Below are 26221 nucleotides of genomic sequence, written 5' to 3'. Positions count from 1 at the left end.
GTACAAAACAAAGCCGAGCAAATATTATGACAACACACACTCGAGTATAACGAGGTGCCGGGTAACTGGAGGGCACTGGTCCCGCTCACACTCTTTGTGCTTTCCACTAATCAGCAGCTTGTCTCTTTACAGTTAAACAAGCGCAAACCACTGTCCTCTGTTTTGCATAAACACCTGAAACAACACAATGAGTTGATGAACAGCCCATGTTGTCTTTTATTACTTTACAATTTGATGTACTGTGTGTGCAGCATAGATTTTTTTATTTGAATCTCTTTTTAAAAGGCCCAAGAAACCCACAGGTTCTATTAATAAATCATAAAAAAAAGACACGGTCCAGCCCGGGCCTAGCCGTGATTGATTTTGTGCACGTGGCCCGAGGCATGACGGGAATGTGGTTACATTTAATGGAAGCTTCTTTTTTTTTCCCTGAGATTGACTTTTTTCTCCTACTCTCTGTGGAACATGAAATGTTAATTAAACAAATAATTGTAAGATATTAACATCCTTATTTTACCAGTGTGCTGTTTTCTTTCTGCAAGACACCCTAGCCCACGCAGCCATCCTCATCCTCGTCTTCATCGTGCCCTTTTTTTTTGTGGCCTTTAAAATATTTAAAATGCCTCCACAGACCTCGCTCATGTTGACCAAATGAGGCGTGAGCAAGCAAAATCTTTGTCAGTCACTGATTTCAATCACCGAGTGCACAGAAAGAACACTCTTATTCTTATTCTCAATGTTTTGATATCATTGTTATCAGGAAGGTGATTTACTGCAGCTCATCAGGTACTCAGCGTTTTCTTCGTCATCTTCTTGTTGATGGCCAGGGGCGGAATTGGCAACCGTAAGAAAAAACTCAAAACAAACATAAGAAATCAATCAGCGTGTTGTTGATGGTGTAAACACATGATCCAGGTGGCCAAAACAAACATGTCGACAGCACACGCAATCACAGCAAAAATACCAACTTGGAAAGAAACAATGGTCAAATCTGTCTTAGCAAAGAAAGCACACAAAAAAGCCACATTAAAAAAAAAGCCCCAGACCAAAAATCACATAAAGAATCCACATGAAAAAAATCACGTTAAAATTTTACACACGTCTATGTAAAAAAAAATCACTGAATAATCACACCAAAAATCCACATTAAAAAAATCAAACAAAAAAGCATAAAAGAATTACCCAAAAAAATCCAACTTTAAAAAACATGCCTTTAATGTACAACTGGTGCCAACAGAAACAAAGCATTCCATCAGAGGGAGGCTACACATCAACCTGAGGTTTTAACACACAACCTTTAGGGTGGGGGAGTAACACTGTCACTTGCCCACATGACCTTCTGCATCTTGGAATCCGAACCCAGGCTAATATTCTTCTATCACCCACAAAGTAAAATATACATGAAAAAAAATCACAAAAATAACCCAAAAAACATGAAAAATAACAAATAAGGCAGACAATGACATCCATATAAAAATCATAGTTTTTAAATGTTCATTTACCAATCATTCATTGTTTTTATGCACAAATTGAGACGACTCCTTCAATCGCGTTCTATTTGTCTTTAATAAATCATCTCATGTATTGTCGTTTGGTTGAAAACAATTTTTGTAGGTTGGTCAAATAAGATAAATGATTAATTAGATTCATTCATTCATTCATTCTGCCGTTTATTGCAGTTTGGTCAAAGCAGGAGGGGAAAACATTTGAGTGGTGAGAAAAGAAAAAGAAAATGCTCAAATCTGACTTGATATTTTGCCAGCATGACTTCAGAGGTTGAGTGACAACAAACAAAACAAGATTCTAATCTCTAGTATTTTATGCATGTATTTTTTTTTTAGTGTTTAACGTCTCTATATATCAGTATGGACATTTTTGGTGTAAGACCCATTCAACATGAATTAATCTGCGATATTGGTGCTTTTGAGAAGTCTATCTTTCACTTTTACGTTGTCCTTCCGATAGCAACATATTTGATGGTGGTGGCTTAACAGACGAGGACAGGTCCCAGGACAGAAGACAAACAAGCGTTGGCAAAAAAGTCTGTTAGCGCCTCGCCATCACTTGATCCCGTGCTGCGTGTCCTTGTGCCTGCGCAGGTCGACCTTCCTCTGGAACCCTTTGCTGCAGAGGTGGCAGGCGAAGGGCTTGTAGCCGCTGTGTTTGCGACTGTGCGTGATGAGGTTGGAGCTCTGGCTGAAGGCCTTGCCGCACACCTGGCACTTGTGCGGCTTTTCCCCCGTGTGGATGAAGGTGTGCTTCTTCATGTCCGACTTCTGATGGAAGCGCTTGCCGCAGTACTGGCAGGCGTAGGGACGCGTGTCCGAGTGGATCAGGAGGTGCGTGGACAGCGTGGATGAGCGCTTGAAGCTCTTGCCGCAGATCTTGCAGTCGAAGCTCCTCTCCTGCAGCGGGGCGGTCAGGAGTCAATCATGAGTCACCAACTCGTGCCCGACTAATTAATCGGCCTTAATATAAAATCTGTTTATATTTTTGCAGACAGAAAAATTACAACATAAGACTGACCTGCGAGTGCACGGCCTTGTGCTGCTCCAGACTGACGGCATGTCCGAAGGTTTTGCTGCAGACGGGGCACGCGAAGGGCCGAGTCCCGCTGTGGGACCTGCGAACGTGCACCTCCAGCCCATGCGGAGTGGAGAAGACCTGCCGAACGCGGGCAAAATTTGATTATTTGCTGCAACAACATGGATGCAATTTTCTTTTCTCCACTTAAACAAATGCTGAATGATTATCTGTTGATCATGTCGTCATCCGCTAAGGTTGAAAGTAGTAATCAGCCTCTTTTGACAAAGTAATAAGAACTAGAAATAGCTGTTTTCAAATGTAGAAGTCAGTAAATTGTTCCACTTCCTCTAAAGTCTCACCTTGCTGCACTTGACACATTTGAAGGCGCCGTGGAGCGCCAGGCTGGCGCAAACATCCGGCGGGGCCTCGCGGTGGGCCTCAATGTGGTGGGCGTGCAGGGCCCCCCTGTCGTGGAAGAGCAGTGAGGCGGCGGCGACGGCGTGGCGGCTGTAAGTCCGCAGCGCCTGCTGAGCGTAAGCGGACGACTGCTGGAGCACCTGCGCGCCCGGCTCCGCGTAAAAGCCGTGCACCGAAGGGACCGTGGCTGGATAGAGGCCCTGCACAACGGGGGTTGAGTATCCGCTCCAATCGTACGGCCGGAAGGGAACTGAAAAGGCCGTCGTATCGTCCATCAAAGGGGAAAAAGACTTGAGCGAATCTACTGGAAGAAAAGAGGAAGCTAACTTTAAACGAAGACTTAACGTCAACCGACTCTGGCGACAAAAACATATAAAATCATACAAGTGATATTTTTAGCGGCAAATCGGAATTAATTCCATCATTGTGCGTACCAGGCGAGGCAGACGGGGACGGCGGCCTCCAGAAGCCTTCATAGTCCGGCGAGGACGCGCACAGACTGCCTGCGCAGCTTGACGGGGACTTGGGAGAGGAGTCAGGCGCCTTCGGAACGAGGCAACCCAGAGAGAGAGACGACGCGTCCGCGGTCACCACCGCTTCCTTTGCGGGAAAGCTCCACGCGGAACCGGACGGGTCCGCAGGAGGATACCCACCACCATCACGCCAAGGACCTACTCCGCCACCAATGCAAAAAGTCATTTGGGCGGTTTTCAATAATTCTCTAAACGAATCTAAAAATAATAATTTGGTCACGACTATAACCAAAGAAAAGAAATAATGGGTTTTCCCTCTGTCATTAAGGTCAGATTTTCTTTTATCCCGATAATATGCTGTAATTGTACGGAGACACAGGGCTATTTAGTACTAATGTTTATTTTAACATAATACAACAATATTTTATTTTGTTTTAATTAAAACCCCGTAAAGGTGTTTAATTATAAAACAATTAAATTGAGGTTTGAAAACGTCATCTTTTCGCTTCAGTGTCAAGAGACTAAATTTTTGTAACATCACAACAGAAAAATACAATTTGTCATATTTTAACGTAAGAGTGAGAACGTTAGAATCGACGTGGTTATTTCAACAGTGCACGTTTCTTCCCAACACTTTCCACTTGACTTCACTCAAATCATTTTGTAGTATAACAAATATATGATCAACTTGTCAAATTTTAATATTGTAATAGTAATTTGTAATAGTTGTAATTTGTTTTAATGGTTGATCGTTTTTATTGTTACAGCGACAAAAAATATAGACAGTCATTTTAAACGTAATAGCGTGAAAATGCGTGCGTCTGTTAACTCGTTAAATTTAATTTATTGGTAGAACAAGTAGAGTTGCGTTTTCTCCTCCACTGGGGAATACATTTCTAATCGCATAACAGCGAAAAATACGGTGTCATATTTTAATGTCTTCACAGTGCTTAAAAATCGTGTAAAATATTTGTTTTACAGTCAGCGTTGAGATTTTGGGAGAAAAATTAACAGAGGGTCACAGTAATGTATTTAGTGTCTAATTAATTCACTGCCATTCCCCATGACTCAGAGAAAATGTCAAGTTTGAAAGGAAATGTCATGCATGTGGTTGTTACCTGTGCAGTCGTGCAGTGCTCGTGGTTGATGATAAGTGTGAGCCCTCTTGCTCTTCACCAGGAAGGAGCGAGGCATCCTCTCCGCTGCGCTCTTCTCTTAATTCTCCTCTTTTCTTTCTTCTGCTTACTGCTGCCTTTCAAGCTAGAGGCCACGGCGCGCATGCGCGAGGACGCCAGCCGCCCGCCAGGTGTTACGCGCACAGGTGACGCCGAGGAAGAGGAGGACGAGGAAGATGAGCCCCCAGGCGCTTTCACTATCCCGCACACAATAGAAGCTTTATTTATTTATTTGTTGTCAATTTAGGGGGACGAGAGGGGGGACTCGTTCGACACCTGTGGGTTTAGCAGCAATTATCGTGATTATTTTGTTAATAACACTGTAAACAAAATACTGTATCACCGGGGATGCTTAAAAAAAAATCACCCTTTTCACCGGACTCCAATTGGAATGTTAATTACAGTGACCAATTGTGTTTTTAGAAACGGAAATCGCATTTATAATCCAGTTATAACATTAAGGGCAATGCAGAGATAAACTCTTAACTAGAGGACTAGATTTTCACAGAATATTTTTTAAGATGCTTAACCAACCTTTTCAGCAAATAAAAAAGCGAATGTACACGAATATAAAGTATTTAGTGTACAGGGAAAAGCGCACGGCCTGATGTGTGACGTCAGGCGCTGCAATCACGTGGTTAGTTATACGCTCGCGAACTCCCTTTGCGGCTGTTTTCATTTTGTTTTTGCCCGTTTTCCCGTTCAGTAAAAGAAGTGTCCATCTTTCTGTCTGTTTTGTGAATCTCACATGGCCTTTATATGACAGGATCCTTACAAGATGCAGAAAATATCCAAACTGGAGGCGCGCACGCAGTATACACACAAATTATGGCCGTACGGATGCACGTCGCCAATCAGAAGGAGCAGAATCGCGACAGGATGCGAGGAGGGACACGTGCCTGAGCTCGATTAGACTTCCGCCCAGCGAGAAGCCCGCAGATAGGACGCCGTGGACGATAAAAACGAGCACGTGTACATACGCCAACGTTTCCTGCCAGCAAAGGCGCACACGTCACTGAGTATGAGTACAAAAATTTTAGGATTTCCGTTTAAAAATGATGTATAGTAAGGCTTCAAAAGGGCCCATGTGTAGCGAGTTTTTAAAAAAGACTAAGGATTTAAAAATGACCATGTATAGTGGGGCTTTTATTTTAAACGTGAAGGCTTTTATTAAAAAATAAGTCCATCACACAGAACATATTTGTCTTGTAGTCTCACAGGGCAACGATCGTGAATGGATACAAAAAAAAGTCTTGTAGTCTGAGATTATAAGGGGTTACATTCAGAGTTTGACACCCCTGCTGTACGGAATCCATGTCAGTAAATCACAGCAGAGATCTAAAGGCGCACTCAATAATCACACGCACTCGATTTTTGAGTGGCAGATTGTTATCTGACTTTTGTGGTTTTGTTGTTTAAAATCACCAGCAGCCTTCGAATATTTCCTGCCTGCCTGCCATTTTATGATAAACAGTTCATAATAGAAATTCAACAAATGTTATATTGTCAACTCCTTGCGCACAAGCTCAACTGTGCGTGGATGAGTGTGCAATGTATGGCCGACTCCCAAAGTGCTTTAAAAAAATATGTTGAACATTGATGCTGTCCAAACATCTACCAGATAAATGTGATGTCATCACTGACACCCAGCTGATAAAATTATCTGAACCACATCAGATCCAGCTTTAGAGCTCTGACTTTTGTCCAAATTCAGAGGCCAGATTGAGGTCCAAGTAAACGCCTAGATCCTGATACAAGAACAAGTCCAGATCCTGGTGCAGAGTCAAATCCAGGTGCAAGTAAAAGTCCTGCTCCAGATGCAGATTCAAGTCAAAGTCCAGATCCAATTAAAAATATGTTCACAAATCCAGTCCAGGTTGAAGTCAAGGTCTGTTTACAAAGCCCAGTCAAAGTTCAGTCCCAAGTAGATGTTGAAGTCGTGGTAAAGTTATATGTCCAGTTACAAGTCAACAATCAGGTATAGATCCGAATCCAGGCACAAGTGTAGATCCATGTCCAAGTCCACTTTGTGTACAACTCCCAGTTGAAGCCCTGTTCCAGGTTGAAGTTAAAGCCAAAGTACGGCTACAAGTCCAGCACCAGACCAGTCCAGGTCAAAAACAAAGTGTGGTTCCAAGTCGCTGTCCAAGTGTGTGAAATGGAGTGAACAAAAAAAGAATAACTTTGGAAATACAACCAAGTATCATTAAATCAACAAACACAACACAAACAAGCGTCCCCTTTCTCCCTTGTGTGATGCCCCTCTCCGCTCCCGCGCAGCCCATTTGGAGAGGCCTCCTAGGTCCATTTCAGATTATTTCCTCTCATGATGGCTTGTCTCCGGGTAGATTCAAAAATAATTGAAATGTCATTTAATTCACGTGAGGGCAACAAAATAAAATGACCACAATACACACATACACACACACACGCTGTAGCGTTGTTGATTTATAAAATCATGTTCATATAAAATCCCATTGAATGAAGTGTGATAGAGAATAAAATGTTGAACGGTCTCTTACCGGGTACTAATTCCTTACCTGTTCCTAACCCTGTCTCTGTAGGATCAGTACTGTCCAAGTCACAATCACTTCCCCAGTCTGGAAAGTTCCATGCATCACACAGTGGTGGACTTGCGATTTCCCACATTGGCAGCGGCGGGGGGTACGGAGAGCCTCAAAGCTTCGCTGTCCTCATCGTCGTCGTCTTCCTCACTGTCCGTGTCACCCAGTTTGGGATGGAGCAATGTGCGGCGGCCGCCTACGCTGTCGTCCTTGGTGGCGTCCTCGTCTGAAGAGTGATACGAGCCCTCGTCGTGAGGGTCATCGGGGTCGTGGTGGTGCCCGTAGTTGTTGATGATGTGGATCCCGTCAAAGGCGGCCGGTTTGGAGGTGACGCCGCGCTGTCCCTTTAGGCAGCAGATCTGTGCAAGTCAGACAATTAGGAATGATTGACATCATTAAAAAGAAAACATGACATTGAAAAGTGAACAAGCTCGAGTGAATCACGTCGATTGAGGCTAACGTTAGCTTAGCATGTGTTGATCGCCCGTCAGCTTTCGCCAATACTTGGCCTCCACTTTGTGAGGGATCGGTTGCACGCGTTCTCATGACAACGTGACGACGGCTGCACAGGAAGCGCTTTGGGTGTAGTTGACACTTCGACTTATCTCAGTCAAACCAGGAAACAAATCTCAGAGCTAGGATGAAAAAAGGCGTAAGGGTGCGAAAATCTTGGTCATTACCTCATGTTTGAGCTCTTGAATTTGATCTTTGAGGTCTGTGATGTATTGGTTGGAGTCGCTGTGGTTCAGCTGGCCCTGCACCTTCCCTTCTTCTTTCTAGACCGCCAAAAACAACTTAAGCTTTTTTTTTAAATTCTCTAATGTCTACATAGGGTGCTAATGTCAAATAGTGCTGCTAGCTAGCTAAAGTCAAAAGAACAGCGGTGCGTTTTGTGACTGTGCTATGCAGCTCAACCTAACGGCGCATGTATCCTGCTAACTGTGGACAGCATCTGAATACAGTTTAACACAAAAAAGGTAACACTGACTAAACGAATTCAATCACTCATTAACTTTGCAAGCTTTGCTCACACGACGGATAAGGTCCCATCAAGTGGGGGTGGGTAATCTAAAAATAACAACTTCCTGCATCACCGAGGAGTCCCAATAGACCCTCGCAAGGAGGTCCAAAAACAGGCCTGATGATGTTTTTGAGGTTTTTTTCCCACAGCTTCCTGGATCTCAGCTGCGATGCAAAACAGGTGGCAGCCAGCCGGCAAGCGGCGGCCGTTTAACGTCTCAAGAATGTTTTTCCCAAAAAAAAAAGTTTGATATGGCGTCAGTAACCTCTTACAAAACAAAGCATCGCAGTGGTGTTGAGAGTGAAACCACTTCCTGCTGGGACACACAGACGCCGGGACTGATAACGACCGAGCACCAAAGTTCATTTTTGGTCAATTGAAAGTGAAACAATTAAGTCAATCATTGAAATGTTGAATACAAGTCTATAGAGAGTAAAATCTCTGTTTTAGTGCTTTTCTGTTAATTCATTTTGTTTTACTTTTGAGGCCCGCTTGTCCTCCGAATTCCATCACCTGAATCTCCAGCTCGGAGATCTGCTGCTGCAGTTCGGCCATGGCGGCCATGTTGTCGGCCTCCCGCAGCCTCACTGCCATCACCTCCTCTTTGCTCTGGGAGAGGAGGACAATTTTTACACTCGACTCCCAGCGCGAATCAGCACAGAGTCCATCCGGTACCTTGCATTCCATTTCCGCTTGTCGTCGCTTGACATCCTGGAGTTGCGAGTGGAGATCTTTGTTCTGAGTGGTCAACGTCTCAACGCGATCCTGAAGGGTTCGGGCTTCTTGCTCCGCTCGCCGCAGCTGGTTGGCGTGAATGTGATTCTGGAAAATCCCCCCCAAAGTAAAATTATTAAAAAAAATAAATAAAAAAAAAGAAAAAAACCGGGAACCCCCAACAAAAAACAAAAAAAAAAAAAAGGTTTTTCTAACCTGGGTCTCCAGCTCCAGCATCCTATGCCGAGTCTCTCGCACTTCGGCCTGCGCCTCGGCCTCCCGCAGCCGCACGCTCATCAGCTCGTCCTGCAGCTCGCTCAGCGTGTTTTTCTTGGGACTCTCCCGCCAACGGCCGGACGTTCGCGCGAGGTGGCGCTGCAAAAGTGCAGGGGGGGTGGGGGTGTGATCAGAATCACTAAATAAAGCCATCAATAATTGATGGAATAATTGGGAAGCCACACGATTGTAAAAAGATGTGATGTCTGCAGTGTAAGAAATTACTTAAGTGTCAACTTATAACCTCAAACAGAAAGCTGTGGCGTAGCTGTTTTGATTTTTTTTCTGTTCCCACCTGCCAGTGGTCCTCCAAGTCTCGAACTTGCTGACGTAGCTCCTTGAGGCCTGTGAGGGCCTCAGCCTCCCTGACCGTCACAGCCATCAGCTCCTCCTGCAGTCGAGCCACGTTGGTGTCATCCGGCAGCGACGTGTTGCGCTACAGTGTGCAATAACATTTGACCACATTTTAGGAGGCCGAAGCCAAATGTAAACCTTTCAAAGGCTTCCCTGACCTAAATATTATATCGTTATTTGAAGCCATTTTGTTATTTGATCTACTGTTGAAATAAATATGAAAGGTGTTCTGTCTTTTCATGCATCACCTTCTCAATTTCCAGGATCTTGTCCTGCATCTCCTTGAGCGCGCACTGGGACTCTGCCTCCTTCAGCCGGGCCTGCACCAACTCTCGCTCCAGCTGCAGTACTGCCTCCTCCGAGCAGCGTAGTGCCCCCTTCTGACAAGCGCACAAAAAAAAAAAAAACACACCACATTTCTTTTTCGCTCGGCATGACTTGAAGATTTCCTACAATAATTGGCAAAGACTTGGCCTAACACAATCGTGGGTGGCATAGATTTAGCGGGAGAATGGCGCCTTATGAATAAAACATCCAAATGTCACATTATCCAAAACATGCGCTGGCATGAATTAATAACTAAACATAATGACGGCAAGAGAGCAGATGTGCGGGGTGTGAAGACATTTGTAAGTGCATACAGGCAGCGTGTGAGGAGAGTGTCCACGTGGGACTTCATGCGTGCCACAACAAGCAGGCTAAATGCGAGCATCTCCTTGAGGCCCGATTACCAAACGTGATCGTTTCTTGATTGTGGACAAAGCTTTTTAATGACTTGCTGCGAGACCCTGATCTGGCTTGGCTCCGGAGGGCGGTGGCGCCTCCCGGTGGCCGTCCTTACCGCTTGCGGCTGCTGCTGAAGCTGCCTGATGGTGTGGTTGGCCTGCTCCAGCTGAGCGGCGGCCCCCTCGCTCTGTTGTTTGAGCGTGGCCAACTCCCGCTTGACCAGGTAGTTCTCCTCCGCTTCCTGAGCCCGAGTCACTTGTCCCTTTGGACGCAAACGACCGAGGGCGGACGGGGGTTGGGAAGTGAGATAGGTAGCCCGACAGCAAGTGAAAGAAGACGACGGAAGAAAGGTAAAAAAGATTGGGGTTGTTTGAAAGGACATGCTGCTTTGAAATTTTTTTCCCCCAAACACCTGAACAAACAAGTGCACAGTGGGCTTGTCATACAATATTGCACCTCCGGAGGCACTAGAGGAGCATCAAACTGGCCTTAAAGGTTCATTGATATGAACAGTTTGAACTTCTGCCAATCAGCATTTTCTGACTTTCATAAATGCTTGGAGTGTGCTGGCTTGTTCAGGCGAACAACATTCAATCCTTTGTCTGGATTCTGTAATTTGAGGATTCCATGCATGTATTTGATACTGTCATGAACGATAATTACCTGGTGAATTCATGAATAATTTCCTCTAAATGTGCATCATTAGCCCTTTAGGACTGATTCATGCTCGTCAGTGTGAAAGGGGCAGAGAGGAGAGACGGGGAGGAGGGAGGGGGTGCAGCGAGAAAAATCAAGTGAGGGAAAAGTACCTGGATCAATCTATCTGCCAAGGAAGCACTTTCCTACAAAAAACAGAGATAACCACAAAATAGAGAGCAGAGAGACAATCCAGAGGAGAGTTTAAAGCACACAAAAGATACTTAATGATTTTTGTTTTGTTTTTAAGAAAAAAAATAAAACAGATGCAGCGTCAAAGGCAATGTTCATTTTTACCTCCTAATGCAATGATTCCCAACCAACATTTGTGTTACGTTTGTTTTTTGATTAGTAGTGTAATTGTTATTGATTTTAATCTGCTTGGCTGGGAAACAGTATGCAGCATGTTTACATCTTGGGGTGCAAAAAGGAACATTACGTGCAAGAAAGTGAGAGAGCGTGCCATTAGAAAAAACGAGATGTGCTAGCAACAGTGAGAAGAACTTGTGAGAATGAAAGACAGAAGAAGAAAGAGCGAGAGAGGATGTCTGATGAGGGGGCTCATAAACGAGCTTCCAAACGTTGGACGGCGTTAGCGATCGAGTGCCTGAGATGACGACGTCTGGAATGCGTTAGAATCCGAGTATCCGCCTCATGCTCGGCGTGGCGCAAACCTGACATGCACGCGCGGCCCGGCCTCAGTTAGCGGCAGCGCCGTGGCGACCGACTGGCGTGCCGACTCTCAAAACAGCCGGTTTAGTGCGAGGTGAGGGAGTCGTCAGGGATCTGCTGTGACGCGAGCGGAACTCACCTTCTCCAGAGTGTCGATCCTCTGCTTCAGCAGGCGGTTCTCTGTGCGCAGCCTCTGCCAGAAGCAAGTGAAATGCATTAGGTTAAATCTATTTTAAACATCAAAAGTAAAAAGCAGTCAAAGTCTGTGGCCAGACTCACTTTGATCTCCACTTGTTCCTCCATTTCTTTGGTCTTGATGGTGGTGTACTCCTTCTCCAACCTGAGGCCAGCAAAAGACAAGTAGGTCTCCAGGGTGGCGTTTCCAAAAGCGGCCACAAGATGGCGAAAGAGAGAGCAAAACGAGCCTCTGCTTACTTTTTCATCTTCTTGGCATTGTACTTGAACTGATAGGCTGCCTGGATGACCTTGTCTGGGCCCGTGTCCAGCTGGCGCGGGATGACCTTCTGAAAGTGCTGCAGAGGACCCATCGAGTCAGACCAAACGACACAAACGACGGCCTCGCTACATCACGCACGCAGTTGCACCTGTAACATTCCCTCCATGTCCAACTGAATGAGCTCCGCATGGTTCATCTGCAGGATGGCCAGGCCCACTCGGAAGACGATCTCCAAGCCCTGAGCACAGACGGCATCGTAAGTGACTGGGTGCAAAGCATAACAGGAGCAAATGGGAATATTAAATAGCCCAAAAACGTCTAATTGGAAATTTCTTTTTCAATATTCAGCAGGTGGCGCCGATGGACAAGAAACAAAATTCATCTGAAGTCTCGTCTCTTGCAAGTACCCACCTCGCACATGAAGATGTCAAAGATCCGGGTGGCGACGGGCAACGGGAAGGTGGTGAGGAAGATGGTGAGAAACCAGGAGGAAGCGTACATGGAGGTGTGGAAGCTCTGAGCCTGGAAGTGCATGTGGAGTTCGGGGAGATCCTCCTGGAAGGACGAGATGGTCGAGATTGGCGACAGTGATGTTTTGGGTTGTGAAAAGATCCAAATCTTATTTTTTGAGCCTCCTACCTGGATCATGGACTCAAACTGGTACATGCAGAGGCCCAGCTCCGCCATGCTAGGCTTGAAGAGCTCCCGCAGCCTGTAGTCCTGCATCAGCTTGACAAAGACGCAGAAGGCCTCCTCCTCTGGCATCTGGAGGACATTATATATATATATGGGGGGAAAAAAAATCCCCCGTGAGGGTTCCAGCTTTGGTTCCCTCGCAGGTGCGACGTCAGAGCGCGACAATTACCTGCATGAGCAGCAGGCCGACGATGAAGGCGCTGCCTTGACAGTAACCGACCTCGCGGTCCACCAGGGAGTAGGCCTGAGGAGCAAACAAGATGGGCGGGAGAAATGCTGTGGTAACGCTGCGTTAACGCGGCGTCAAAGGGCCTCGTCATTGTTTACCTTCATGACATTGAAGAGAACCTCCTGGCCCAGGCTGTCCTTCTCCTTGAAGAAGTCATGCTCTGGGTAAGTGCGGGCGATGTCGCGGCGTATCAGCTTCTCGCATGGCGACGTCATCTTCAGGAGGTCTGAGTACTGGTCTTTGATGGCCATGTTCTGGGCGTTGCACAGCAGCTGCCACACGATGGCCCGGAAGTGGTGCGGAATCCCCATTCGGACCAGATCCTGGAAGCGCACTTTGCAAATCAATGCTGCTATTTGTGCTTGTCAATTTAAAGTTTTCCGGCCAAAGCAGTGGTTGTCGTTGTTTTGGACCAACAGCTGCCCTCCATTTTTGTTCCACGATAAGGAACAAATTAAATGATGTTATTAGAACATACGTAGGACTTTTTTTTTTTTCCATGCATTACTGCTGACACAACGTGATTAAGAAATTTCCTGTGCTGACGGAGCACACTGCTCTTTCCTGCTATGATGCACGCACGTGTGTGTTTTTGTGCGTGTGCGCACATCTGCTCTGGCCAGGGTGCATTTGGGCCAGAGCTTGACTTTGACCAGGACTTGTGCGAGTTTAGAGCAGACAGCTGCTATGGACACACACGTGCACTTTTCAGGCACCACCGCCTTTGTGTTAAAAATGTTCATTCCTAAAAATATTTATTCCTAACTTTTTCCACTCAACCATTGGGTGTCGTGTATCAACACCAGCGTGTGACTTCCTCCTGGCACAAGTGAGGTTTGAAACGGAAAGGTGAGCTTAAATTAGCTTTTCCAAAAATAGGCTGTTGAAGGACTCAATGTGGGTGGGGGGTGACTCGTACAAAAATAGTGACGGAAAATACTTTGCTCTCTTCAGGATATACAAGGAGGATCAATTGTATAGCATGGTTTACACATACGAGGCAAATCCAGTTTGAAGTTTTTTTTCTTTCTATTTTCCTCCAGCATTTGATGAGCTTAGAAAGACAACACTGCTTCACTTTTTGCTTTTGTAAAAACTCAACAGGTCTGCACCCGAAAATCAGTAACTGACGTGGCTTATAATTGCCTACATATTCCACGAGATGGTGGCAGAACACTACATTTGTCTACGAGTCTAAGTCATCACGTCCACGTGCTAGCGTAGCGTGATGGCTCAGGAAAGCGTGGCGGCACATTTCACCTTAAGCTGCTTCTCTTTCTTCTTTCGCACCTCCTCCCATTCATTGACGATGCGCCCCCACAGGATCCACGAGTCCTCCTCCAGGTGCGAGAGGTTCGACGAGGCTGAGGAGCTGGACACCAGTGAGGATCCGCTGTTCCGCCGCGAGCCGTTCATGGAGCGCAGGGATTTGCTGTCCGTCTCCAGGAGCCTGCGAGACAATCAAAATGGATTGAGGGCAAGCACCGCAGACGCCCTTTTCTCTCTTCAAATTGGATTTTTTATTTCACCCCTTTGAAAACACCATTTTAAACTGCAGTCAATAAAGGTTCAATTACCAGGCTGGTTCAAAGAACCAGCAGATTTATTTTCCTTTTTTATTGACCAACTTAATCAACTTAATTTAAATTAATAATCAAGTGAATAAAAGTTCCCGTTGGGTGTCTTCAAGCAAACGGGCAGCCCGTCTTGGAAAACAGCAGCGGCAGCGTTGACGTCACGGGGCCGGCTCGAGTTTCAGCCGCATCTGGGTCGTGTGGGCGGAACCCGCAGCCGCAAAGAGCCGGCCGGAGGGCTTCCCACTCGACAAAAGCAACGCCCGCCATTCAGCTCGCAACTGTGTGTGACGCTACACTAAGTTTCCTTGTCAGCAAGTTCAACAATTGTGTCAAATGCAAAATTGATGTCACTATTTTGTTAATATTGTAAAGTAATTACAGGCAATTGTGTGGAACCAACACCAGCGGCAACATGTACTGTCTGTACAATAAATTAGTACAGACAGGACATGCGAAAATGTTCACTGCTGAATTGAAATGTTTCAGTTCAGATTTAAAGGAAACTCAAAAGAGTTTTTAAGGTTCCGTGGACCCGCTGGTATGCAAACACACAAGCAGTTGGGCTAATAATTTACCAGCACGAGACTCTTGTTTGGAATAAAAAAAAACAATAACTGGACCTCCCTGGAGTCCACAATGAGCTTTGAGAAGAAAAGCAGCATACCAGGACCAGTTCATGATGTTGTCTTCATTCGCATCTTCAAGATCTGGAGCGGTTTACAGACAAGTTCCTCGTGTGCTGCTCAACTACACTGTTGGATGACTTTTATCTGTGTTTGCAAAGTCCAAAGGCCTCAGACCAGAAAAAAAAAAAACCCGCACCACAAACACAGTGGACTGTCCGAACGCAGTTGTGCCCTTATGAACTCGCTTGATTCCAATTCACACGGAAAACTTGCAAAAGTGCTGCTTCAGCAAGGCGATTGCTCAGTGGGATTCACACGCAACCCAAACAAGTTTGATACTAAAAGGACAATTTTCTTGTGAAAATTCATACGCAAGCTACTGATGGGCATCACACAGTCAGTCCACTCAGGCAAACGAGTTACCAGCCAGCCAGCCAACCGACTGGACACTCTCATTCGCTGACACCCACATCACTCACCGGGCAAGGCCCCGCCTTTTAAAGTCACAGTGAATCAAAGTGAGGATGGCTTTTTTCTTTCTTCTCCTCACCTGTTCTGCTCCTCCAGCTTGGCGAGCAGCTCCACGTCATCGGGGCTGAGCTGAGGCGGTGAGGATGGCAAAGACAGCGACGGCGCGGAGGCGGAGGTCGGCAGGGATGTGGGCGGGGCCACCTGGCTAGCCATCTGACTGACCGTGTGCGACACAGACTTCTTCACCCATGAGAGAGTGGAACTCAGCTTACCAGAAACCTTGTCTGTCGCCACCTGTCCGGGAAAATGCTCACATCAATGATAGAGAACGCGCGAGTGTCATTCGCAAAAGACAGAGCTGTTTAGTTGTCTTAAATGAATGATGCAACCCACGCACCCCCATCTATTGGCCCCGAACGCTAATAAACTTTTAATGAACAGAAAATGGGGGTGGGGAAAAAACAAGCACAGGAACCTAGGAGTCTCCATTTCTACGTCTGAATTTCCCTACCTATGATTCCAAGTCATTCGCCGGCTTCTGCCCCGGCTTTCAGCGACAGCATAGCCAGCCAGTATCTACGGTAGCATCCAGTCAAGCATAACGCCAGCGTGACATTCTGCTTTGGAACGTTTGACCGCTTTGAACGGAGCTCACGAAGTCATATGCTTGATCACACTGGCAGGTCAAAGTGCTGCGGTAAAGATAGCACCTCCCTGTTACAGGAAGTGCAACGCTGCACTCACCTGGACGCCCAGAAATAAAAGGTCCAGAACAGGGATTGTCAAGATTAAGATTAAAAAGGAGATGTGCATTAAATTATTGTAATGCCTGTATGTATGTATGTATGTATGTGTTCTTACAGCATTTATGAGTGAATATTTATTTGAAATCAATGCTAATTTTCTGTTCGCGTGTTCATGGGATTTTGTATTCACTTTAGCATTAACACTGTCAACGTTTTAAAAACATTTGCAAATGACCCTTTAAGTGACATCTCACGGAACCCAAGGAGGTCCCCAAACGGCAGTTTTGAAAACATTGGTCCGAAAAAGTCCATTTCTTCAGCCTCACCTACCCTCAGAGCCAAGTGGCACTAGCGGTCAGTAGGACATTCCATTTGCGAGGCTTCCCCATACATCCGAGCGGCTCGGCTTTTGTGTGCCGGAAAGCTCAAAAGAAAAAAAAGGAGAAAAGAAGGCTTCGAGACGTGGCTCGCATGGCTAATGAGCGAGTAGTGTAAAAGAAGCCACTTATTCAAATGTTTCACGAGCCGGAAGACATTTGTGACTGCAGCTTGTTCCTCTTCCTGCACTCCACGCATATCAACAACCCACAATATGGACACACATACTTGACTTTCATTTTTGCCTTATTTTTACCACTAGGCGTGTAAAATAGATTATAAAACTGTGTAAATGCCACTCATGGAGAAATTGAAACCCCCCCAAAAATGTTTAGAATTGTTCATTTGGCACTTTCATATTAATTCAAACTCATTTTACATCACAATTGAAAATAAAAGGCTTACAGATAGGTTAGCTTAAGAGAAAAATGCACCAGCAAAACAATAATTATACAAAAGACACTTGGTAACTTCCACTAACAACCCAGGCCACACTTAGCTCCTCCCCAACACAAACACTGGCGCTCTCCTGTGGCGCATAGGAGAAAAGCACAAAAACAGATTGATGTTTCGATATTGTACAGTCCTTACAGATATCGCCCAGCTACTTCTTGCTGCACCTTGATTTTGTCAATAATTTTAATTCTGTTGGTTTTTTGAGATCATCTGTTTTGTTGGCGGTACTCCAATGCACTTTGTGCAAGGACAGACGTTTTGCTTATCTCCCGATACAACTGCTACTGATAAACAGCCTGTGTAATCTACAAACCTCTTAACGTGTTGTGTGTAAATGCCAAAAGCTAAGTCTGATGACTTCTAGTCTGTTTCTTAGTTTGCACCTTATATTTACAAACGCACAGAGGATTTCAGTGCGATGCAGAGCAATTGTACACGCCTTGTTCAAACAAAACGACATTTTAATTTGGTTCTCCAAGCAGATACACGAATCATGACTTCATTAATTCAGATAACATTCTGGAGTCACCGCACTAATGCTGACCACTGCACCACATGACACTTTTATTTCCTTCTTTGCTGCTGCCTCATCATCATCGTGCTAAACTCTCATGGGGAAATGGCCAAAAGAAGTCATGGAGGACTTTTTGAAGCTGCTCTGGCAGTAGCGCATGTTGCCACTTGCAGACCAATGCTGGTCTAATCGCTTGATCTCACAGACTCGAGTTACGCTGAGTCACTCACAAAAATGATTCGAGTCACTTGAATCGTTTCCGGTTCCTAATGTATGAACACATAAGTTGTTTTGCTTTGCTATACTTTCACTGCGAAGTGAACAATGTGAAGTGATGGTGGTCTGATGTCGGCCGTCGCCATCATTCTGAACCAAATCATCTGACTTTGCCATGTTTCCACTGAGATTGCCGATTCGATTCAGCGAAGCAAGTCAATTGAGCAAAGCTGATGTGTTTCTCTTGAGACCAACTGAACGAAAACAACCCAGTAAGACCAACATGCGGTTGTCGCCCCGCTGCTAACTGGTGACACCGGCATGACTTCAGTTGGTCTCCAACTGCTGGCAAGGCCCCATCAACAAGTCAGCGGCTCAGTTCAAAGAGATGGATGGTCAAAGGTTCGGCCGGTTGAATCTTGGCTGACTTGTTTTATTTTTGCTCTTGGTCTTGCTGGCGACACCATTAATTCATAAGGATTAGTTTCAAAAAATGACAGCAGATTCAGAAGCCGTCCCACTTTATATTACACAGTGACCGATCATTTTGTCATCATTGTGTTCTTCATCTTTCTTCTTTTGAGTAGAGCAGCGTTCAACTTGGAAACAACAATGCAAGACTCATCTGCTCCTTTTATGGTTGCCTGGTGTTGAGTGTTGAAAGGAGATACTCAGGATCGAGCAGTACCAACTAGCTCACCAACTTGCATTAAATTAATATCCCAGAACGCGAGTTAGCGAATTATGGAGTTCAATTTTTAATTCTATGTAAGAACTCGTCTGAAATATCACAAAAGAGTATACAAAGCTAACAATGCGCCTAGCTGGCTAGCAGCTATCTTGTAAAAAACAAAAATACACGTAGTGCTCATTTCTAATTAATAATTACTTGCCGGCGTTTTATAAATAGTTTCAGCAAGTACACAAACCCGAAAGGGAGAGGATGGGAAAAAAAGGGAACATCCATTTACCTTGAAGCGAATTTAACACGCCGCGCCAAACTTCCTCGCTTGGAGTGTTTCCCGTGCATTAAGCTATCGTCCGCAGCATTCTCGCGTAGAAACAAAGCAAGAAAAAGTTGTTTTTTTATTCGATACTTTTCCACCGGGACGCGTTAGCATTGCTGAGCGTTTACTGTCTGTCGGGTGTCTCCTTGCATGGGCTGGGTGCGATCGCGGCCGTCTAATAGAGGCTTTGCAGTCACGTGGTTTTATCACGTGATTTTGTGTTATGCCGCCATCTTGGCGGTCAACTAGTCAGCTCGTTCCTACGTGTTTGTATGGATTGTCTGATTTCTGCGCTACGTTTTCACCGATTTCTTCCGAATTATGGCTGATTTGCTATCCAACGAAGTTAGGCATTTGGATGAAGACTCCAAGAATCGTCACAGAGAGAAGTTGAACCTTGTTGGCACAACGGATCCGTACCTTTTACCGAGAAGCATGCTAAAATCGCCCGAGCATTTTGCAACAGCCGACCTGCCTGAACGCTCATATCCAGATATTTATAATTACCTCGTCGATTTGTTTTGTAATGGCATTTCATAACTTGACATATTAAAAAACTGAATAGAGTGAAATCATTCAGATACTGTACCTGTCTGTTCAAGTTGCTACCATTTTTATTATTTGTTTATTTTTGCATGATGCCACATCTGATTGGCTTGAAAACTTAACCAATAAATATAATTCAATATTTACATTGATAACGTTTTCAAGCATCATGAAAAAATAAACACAAAATAAAAACGGGGGGGTGAACTGAAGAAATCATCCCATTCCCTGCCTTGCTGCTCTTGCTGCCTTTCTAAAAATGCACCCAGCATTTTCAACAATCATATTTGTATCATCCCATATTGTGTTATTTCACATTTTGTGAAACAAATCAGGGGTGAATAGTTTGTTTACATACCTGATATGAAGTCCTCATTGCATATCCTTGTGTAAATCGTAGGTTTCCATCGTTCACGACGAATATCCGCGATCCATTTATCACGTTTTTTCATGTTCGCCGGAAATCTATAGAAGCTAAGATTTGGTTTATCGCCTCGTCTATTGCTACATCCAACAGCACAGCAGGTATCCGGCATTTTTAAGCTCAAATAGCAGCAGATATAACAAGAAAGCGTGTGTGAGTCGTTGACCGGCACTGAAAAGTTGACCGCCATGATGGCCGCCAAGCTAATGTGGGTAGCTTGATGACGTCAGCTGCAAAGCCTCTATACGTGGACAGCAACGTCTCGGGTAGGCGGCCTCCAGCCGTACAGGCGGTGTTTACATGCCATAGCGCATGCGCCCCTTACTCACTCTTTGCTTTGACGTCAGCGACACTTCTTGGGCGGAGTGCGCAACTACACTTTAAATATGAGACGACGAGAGAAATCGATTTAAATCAGATTTTTCAATATATTTCAATGAGTATGTGCCAAATAATGGGTTTAAATATATGTATTTCTGAATTATATCTATATTTTATGAGAGAAATACAGACCAGTAGGCCAAACGCGTACTTCAATGCAGTACCACCCATCAAACCAGAATGTGGTCATCATGTCCTATAATAATAGTATTACGTTTTTTATCAAACAAAATTGAAAAACTAAGACGTAAATCACGAGAACAATCCAACATTTTGCATTAAATCGCATAATGTTCATTTGTTTTTGTCAGAATTGTGTAGAATTGTAATGAGACTTTGTAGACAACCTGGGCAGTAGGATTTCATACCCTACTTTCAATTTTAAAGAAAATACTCTAACAAAATGCACAATAACATAACATATCACTCAATCATTAAGTACAAAGACTTTCCTGATATTTTGCATTTGGCCTTTCAAAAGGCACAACGTTTTGTAATGTACAGTATGTACTAACAGTCACTCTTGTGTGTTGCCTTTATCTGATCGGCACCTGACTCCCAAGAATGCCTTACCTGAAGTTCAGATGGCATTTAGAAGAAAGACATCACCGGAACACTCGTGTCAGATTACGGGTGGCTCCTTGAGTTAAGGCATCTTGTCTCAATCAGTACCAATAATAAGCAATAATCCACAATTATGGTGTAGTATACGGTCTCAGTTTGTCAATTTGTGAACGAGAATGTATCCCAGTGGCTAAAAAGTGACAGGTGAAGGTTTCCACCGGGAGCACAGCCTCACTACCTGCCGGGGTGAAAATGTGACTAATGTGACGGCTTACGTTCACATACCACACGATCAGTCATGAAACCCACTTTTCTGGTTTCACACCGGCAACGCTGACGCACGTCTATTGTCACCAACCAGCATGGCACTCCTGAAGGGAAGAAAAACAAAAAAGAAGATGTAGAAAAACTCCATGGGGAGAGGAGGCCTCACATCCTGCACTGTTTCTGACATGTTTTGATCCATCTTAAAGACTATTTTGGAGAAAAAACTGCACACTGAGAACCTGAAGTTCTTAAAACTGTTGTTTCTTACATAAGTAAAACTCATTTAAAAAAAAAAAAAAAAAAACTCTGTCATCTTGTGCCTTTATTTCGATTTTAACAAATCAATCAGAGACAGAATACCTGACAAGGACTGTCACAGTTTGCTGCAAAGCAGGTGTCTCAAACTCAACTTCTGTGTAGGGGCTGCTGTAGTCTGGGTGAGAAAAATAGAACGGTTGAATAACATGTGTGACACTGTATGATTTAAATGTCAAAGTTGTGAGAAAAGATAAAACTCTGCAAACCTGCTTTTGACAACTTTGTGGTTGCGGTCGAGGTACCAACATTTCTGCTGCAGTCTCGCCCCGGCTCAAGGGAGGGCAGTGTAGTAAAATTGCTTGACTCATTCCCCCATCCTGAGACACGCTATTTACTGCGCATGCGCACAAGCCGACTTCCTTTTTCCCGTGCAGCGGAGTCAATTCCCAGTCTTTGGCTCCGGGCTCCTTCATAAGGAGGCCAGAAAGACTGCAAAATGGTTTGTAATTCTCCCAATATGTGTCTACATGCGTACCTAAGACGTGCATCTTGCACTCGGTGTCGAGTTTTGTATCAAAACACGCAGCTGTGTGAATGATGAACGTGGATTGTGCCCCCAGTGCTTGCTCGCCGGCTCTGCCTCAACGTGGCCTAATGGCCGTGCGGACAAACGCACCACTTCCTGTCGCATATCAACTCAATTCACGGTCATTAATTGCACCGGGTTTTGTTTTAACACCTCACACCGTCGTTGACAGCAAACACCTGACGTGCCATTTCAATTGCGAGCTCGGTTAGCATGCAGCTAACACTACGTTCACTTCCAATGGGACTACGTGCTAACTAGCCCGCAACACTGACAGCCCCTTAGGTCTATTGAATTTTGGGCACTTGTGATCACTGCACTTACTTAACTTCTATTGTGTATTCCCCGAAGGGTTTCGTTAAAGTGGTAAAGAATAAGGCCTACTTCAAGAGGTATCAGGTCAAATTCCGCAGGAGGAGAGGTACGTTCTCACACACACTTGTTTGATAGTTGTTCGAAATTTAAGGAATAAAATCACATGCTTGTGCTTCTTCTTAGAGGGGAAAACTGACTACTTCGCCCGTAAGCGCCTTGTTGTGCAAGACAAGAACAAGTACAACACACCTAAGTACCGCATGATCGTCCGCTTCACCAACCGGGATATCATCTGCCAGGTAGGTTGCATTGCTTTATCTGTGTTGCTATGGCGTTTTCAGTACTGATGTCATGCAATGCTTTTTATTTGTCGCAGATCGCCTATGCCAAAATCGAAGGGGACATGGTTGTGTGCGCGGCGTACTCGCACGAGCTGCCCAAGTACGGTGTTGCCGTGGGTTTGACCAACTACGCAGCGGCCTACTGCACCGGTCTGCTGATGGCCCGTAGGGTACGTATTGCCCACCGCCTGGCGTGTGAAGCCAAGACACTAGGCCTCTTTGCGACCAGACGCAGCTGTCACTGATTAGTTTTGAGGCAGAACGTATTGTCTACCAAATTCTGCGGTTAATCTAGTCCCCCGCAGTCCTAATTTAAACATCTTCTCATTTAGGAAAGAGTCGCTAACCTTTCTCCTCCTCGTCCTCTTGCAGCTCCTGAACAGGTTTGGCCTTGACAAGGTGTACGCGGGCCAGTTGGATGTGAACGGCGAGGAGTTCAACGTGGAGAGCATCGACGGCCAGCCGGGAGCCTTCACTTGCTACCTGGATGCCGGCCTGGCTCGCACCTCCACTGGCAACAAGGTGTTCGGGGCCCTCAAGGGCGCTGTGGACGGAGGCCTCAGCATCCCACACAGGTCAGCTGATCCAACGTCAAAAAGTGCATTCAAAAACAGTTTTAACAGAAGATACTGAGGTTATGATCACTATTTTGAGGATAGTTTGCATACTGCCTGGCATGATCATTGAATGCCCGGCTAAGGAATTGACTTCGGTTGCTCAGATTAATGGCACAGATGTTCTTGTTTGAGGACTGCTATGGATCTAACAGAAGTAAGCTATCCATTATGTTTTGCAAAATTATTTTAAAGTCAATTCACGCAAACAAACAATAACTGGGCCTTTTGACAAATGGGATGGTTTGGGTCCCATTTGGTTGATAATTTTAAGTTCCACCTTTTTTAAACCGGTAAATAACTTCCGTCCGCTATATGAGTATTTATTTTTTTGAGTGACCTTACGCCTCCTGATGTTTTTACACTTTACACTTGGTGAAAGTTAAAAGTATGCCAAATGCTGCTAAAGGTGGAAATAATTCCATTGTGTCTGAGTGCCCACACTGTTAATAAATTACTATAACTATCTTGAAATGAACATTGGCAACCAGCTCGGTTAGTTGATGTTTAAAAAAATAAATACTTGCTATGCTCGGAGTTGGATATCTCGCATGGCTAATATGCATTTGTGCTTTGACGTTTCAATCATTTGTCTGTCGATTAGTTTAAGATTGTTGCACCTATGGTGTGTGCAATGGGAAAAAATATTTGCTCAATTGTTACAAAATAATTTAGTTTAACGCTGTGATTGTGAGTGCAATATTTTTGGTTACGGTCAGAATCTTACCTGCTTGATGTGTCCTTTTTGACGTGGCGACAAGGTAGGGCATCAATTGCATCAGGGCTGAGTTACCACATTGACTAATTGTATTAAGTGCTTGCTGAAATACCCTGGAAGCAAAAAAAGTGATATTTGTGCTCAATATTTGCTTTCCATATTTTCCGTCTCCTCAGCACCAAGCGCTTCCCGGGGTACGACATAGAGAGCAAAGAGTTCAACGCCGAGGTCCACCGCAAGCACATCCTGGGTATCAATGTGTCAGAGTACATGAGCCTGCTGATGCAGGATGACGAGGATGCCTACAAGAAGCAGTTCTCGCGCTTCATCAAGAACGGCGTTACCCCCGAATCGGCGAGTGCTGCCCTAAAGCATAGCACCTAGCAAACGCTCTGGATCGTCTTGTGCAGTTTTTAAGTCATCGCCAAAACATGTCTTTCAGATTGAGGAAATGTATAAAAAAGCTCACGCCGCCATTCGTGAGAACCCGGTCCACGCAAAGAAGCCTCCCAGGGAGGTTACGAAGAAGAGGTGAGCAAGATATGGGATTTAGAATTAAGGGGTCTTGATTCCAGATGTCACCTTGCTAATGGGGTCTTTTTCCTCAGGTGGAATCGTCCCAAGATGTCTCTGGCCCAGAGGAAAGCCCGTGTCGCCCAGAAGAAAGCCAGCTTCCTTCGGGCTCAGGAGAAGGAAGAAGCAGAGTGAGGCCTCGCTCTATGTTGCTTCTAAGCCAGAATTTTGTTCTAATAAATCTATGGAAAATGTTCACACTGCCTCTCTTGCTTTTATCACATACTTATAGGATTTCATCAACTTGATAAAAAATAAAATTGATAAGACTTGTTTTTACTTTTCAGGGACTTCAATTACTCAGACTGCCTAAATCCAGCTCCAAACAAATGTAAACTATTTAAAATAATACTATATAGTTAGAAAGCACTGTATAATGTTTGTAAACATACATATTATGCCCATTGACCACTGGGGGCAGTATAATACTTTAATTACTCAGACTTCCTAAACCCAGCCCCAGACAACTTTAAACAATTTAAAAGACTATATAAACATACGTACATTGTGTACTTTGGCCGCCCTAGGTGCAGTATAATGCAATTAAACTACACGTGGAATGTCACTACTTCTCATTTAGCTGCAGTGTTAGTTTCTATTTGCAGAGGATAATTTTGTATAATTCAAACATCCTTTTCTTTGGATGTAATAATGCTGCAGCATCGATACTCCTTGTTCGCTCCTTCTATCGTTCTCTTGGATTTCCTGTACATTACATTACTCAAGTTGAATATTATTTATTTATTTAAAAATACTAACAAAAGTTGAAGTATCAACTCAACCTTTGAAGTTCAGTAAAATAATGGTTTTAAAGGAGACGCAGTCCGTGAATGACAAAACTTAACTTACAAGATTGAAACATTTAGCTTTATTTATTATTACATTCATTTAGTTATTCAAAATAACTGATTTTAACTGACTGCATTATGCACCTGCATGATGATGATGATTTGGTCAAATGAATGAAATGTTTTCAAGTTACGATATTTTTAAATCTATATAAATTAAGAAAATTATGAAGGTTTGCTGGAAGTCAAAATGCGTTGTGATAAACAAGAACAACATTCTATCGGAATTAGTCTTATTTTTTATCACACACACTTATGCACACCGTCATATGCAGGAATTTAATTCACGGTGTCCACACACAAGACAGGTGAGCGGAGCCCTCCGTCATCCGCCATCTTTGTTGTTGACATTGTCAAGTGACGTCACATTGTAGCCCGTCGAATGACTGGGTCCTCTTTTTCTGACTTCGCAACTCCGACCTCCTTTTCTGGCTATGAGCCTCCTAACTGGTGCTATTTGAATCTGTTGGGACACAGACAACCGGACATCTCAGCGGCAAAGTTATTCATCCGCCCTAGTTTGAGTGTGGCCAGTTGTCACTGATTTGGTGATTTGTGTGCAGGTGCATTAAACATTCGCGTGTCAGAATGCATAAACGTACTTCTATGCTAACGCAATCCATTTATCTGGATTGCTATACAAATTAAAACCAATGTCACAATATCTGCAAATGGTCATGAAAAAGCTGAAAAGGTTAAGATCCAACAAGGCAAGCAGCGCTGACTGTCGCTGTGGTAGGCATAAGTTGTCTCCATGGTAACCCCCACTTTCCAGAAGGGTCGTGTGTTTGTGTCTCGC

General features: G+C 44.5%; 3 protein-coding genes across 9 annotated transcripts; 1 reads left to right on the top strand and 2 right to left on the bottom strand.

Moving 5' to 3' along the window:
• Nucleotides 1-1547: 1547 nt before the first annotated feature.
• LOC119121292 (zinc finger protein Gfi-1-like) lies at nt 1548-4626 on the bottom strand. Of its 2 annotated transcripts, none has more exons than XM_037248710.1 (5): nt 4535-4626; nt 3378-3614; nt 2886-3247; nt 2527-2664; nt 1548-2405 (listed from the first exon to the last, which is right to left on the bottom strand). In XM_037248710.1, exons 1-5 carry the CDS (start codon nt 4608-4610, stop codon nt 2061-2063), a joined length of 1158 nt encoding a protein of 385 aa, XP_037104605.1. In that variant the 5' UTR covers nt 4611-4626; the 3' UTR covers nt 1548-2060. The 2 variants fall into 2 exon arrangements, with proteins under 2 accessions (XP_037104605.1, XP_037104606.1); XM_037248711.1 differs by having other exon boundaries at nt 2886-3244.
• A 1109-nt stretch (nt 4627-5735) lies between these two features.
• Nucleotides 5736-21167, bottom strand: evi5b (ecotropic viral integration site 5b). Of its 6 annotated transcripts, XM_037248704.1 has the most exons (21): nt 18952-19166; nt 18524-18624; nt 15750-15964; nt 14257-14446; nt 13095-13319; nt 12937-13011; nt 12711-12836; nt 12483-12626; nt 12220-12309; nt 12050-12147; nt 11894-11954; nt 11754-11807; nt 11056-11088; nt 10362-10508; nt 9769-9900; nt 9462-9602; nt 9107-9265; nt 8852-8998; nt 8690-8785; nt 7836-7931; nt 5736-7514 (listed from the first exon to the last, which is right to left on the bottom strand). In XM_037248704.1, the coding sequence occupies exons 2-21, from the start codon at nt 18524-18526 to the stop codon at nt 7209-7211; spliced, it is 2538 nt and encodes an 845-aa protein (XP_037104599.1). In that variant the 5' UTR covers nt 18527-18624; nt 18952-19166; the 3' UTR covers nt 5736-7208. The 6 variants fall into 6 exon arrangements, with proteins under 6 accessions (XP_037104599.1, XP_037104598.1, XP_037104602.1 ...); XM_037248703.1 differs by lacking the exons at nt 18524-18624; nt 18952-19166 and adding an exon at nt 20912-21167; XM_037248707.1 differs by lacking the exon at nt 18524-18624.
• A 635-nt stretch (nt 21168-21802) lies between these two features.
• Nucleotides 21803-24772, top strand: LOC119121293 (60S ribosomal protein L5). The gene is made up of 8 exons (XM_037248712.1): nt 21803-21926; nt 22365-22434; nt 22512-22627; nt 22705-22839; nt 23042-23244; nt 24178-24355; nt 24444-24532; nt 24610-24772. Exons 1-8 carry the CDS (start codon nt 21924-21926, stop codon nt 24707-24709), a joined length of 894 nt encoding a protein of 297 aa, XP_037104607.1. The 5' UTR covers nt 21803-21923; the 3' UTR covers nt 24710-24772.
• The last annotated feature ends 1449 nt before the right edge of the window (nt 24773-26221 follow it).

Source organism: Syngnathus acus, chromosome 4 (genome assembly GCF_901709675.1).
Source record: "Syngnathus acus chromosome 4, fSynAcu1.2, whole genome shotgun sequence".
Taxonomy (NCBI): domain Eukaryota; kingdom Metazoa; phylum Chordata; class Actinopteri; order Syngnathiformes; family Syngnathidae; genus Syngnathus; species Syngnathus acus.
This window is presented reverse-complemented; position numbering and strand designations above follow the sequence as displayed.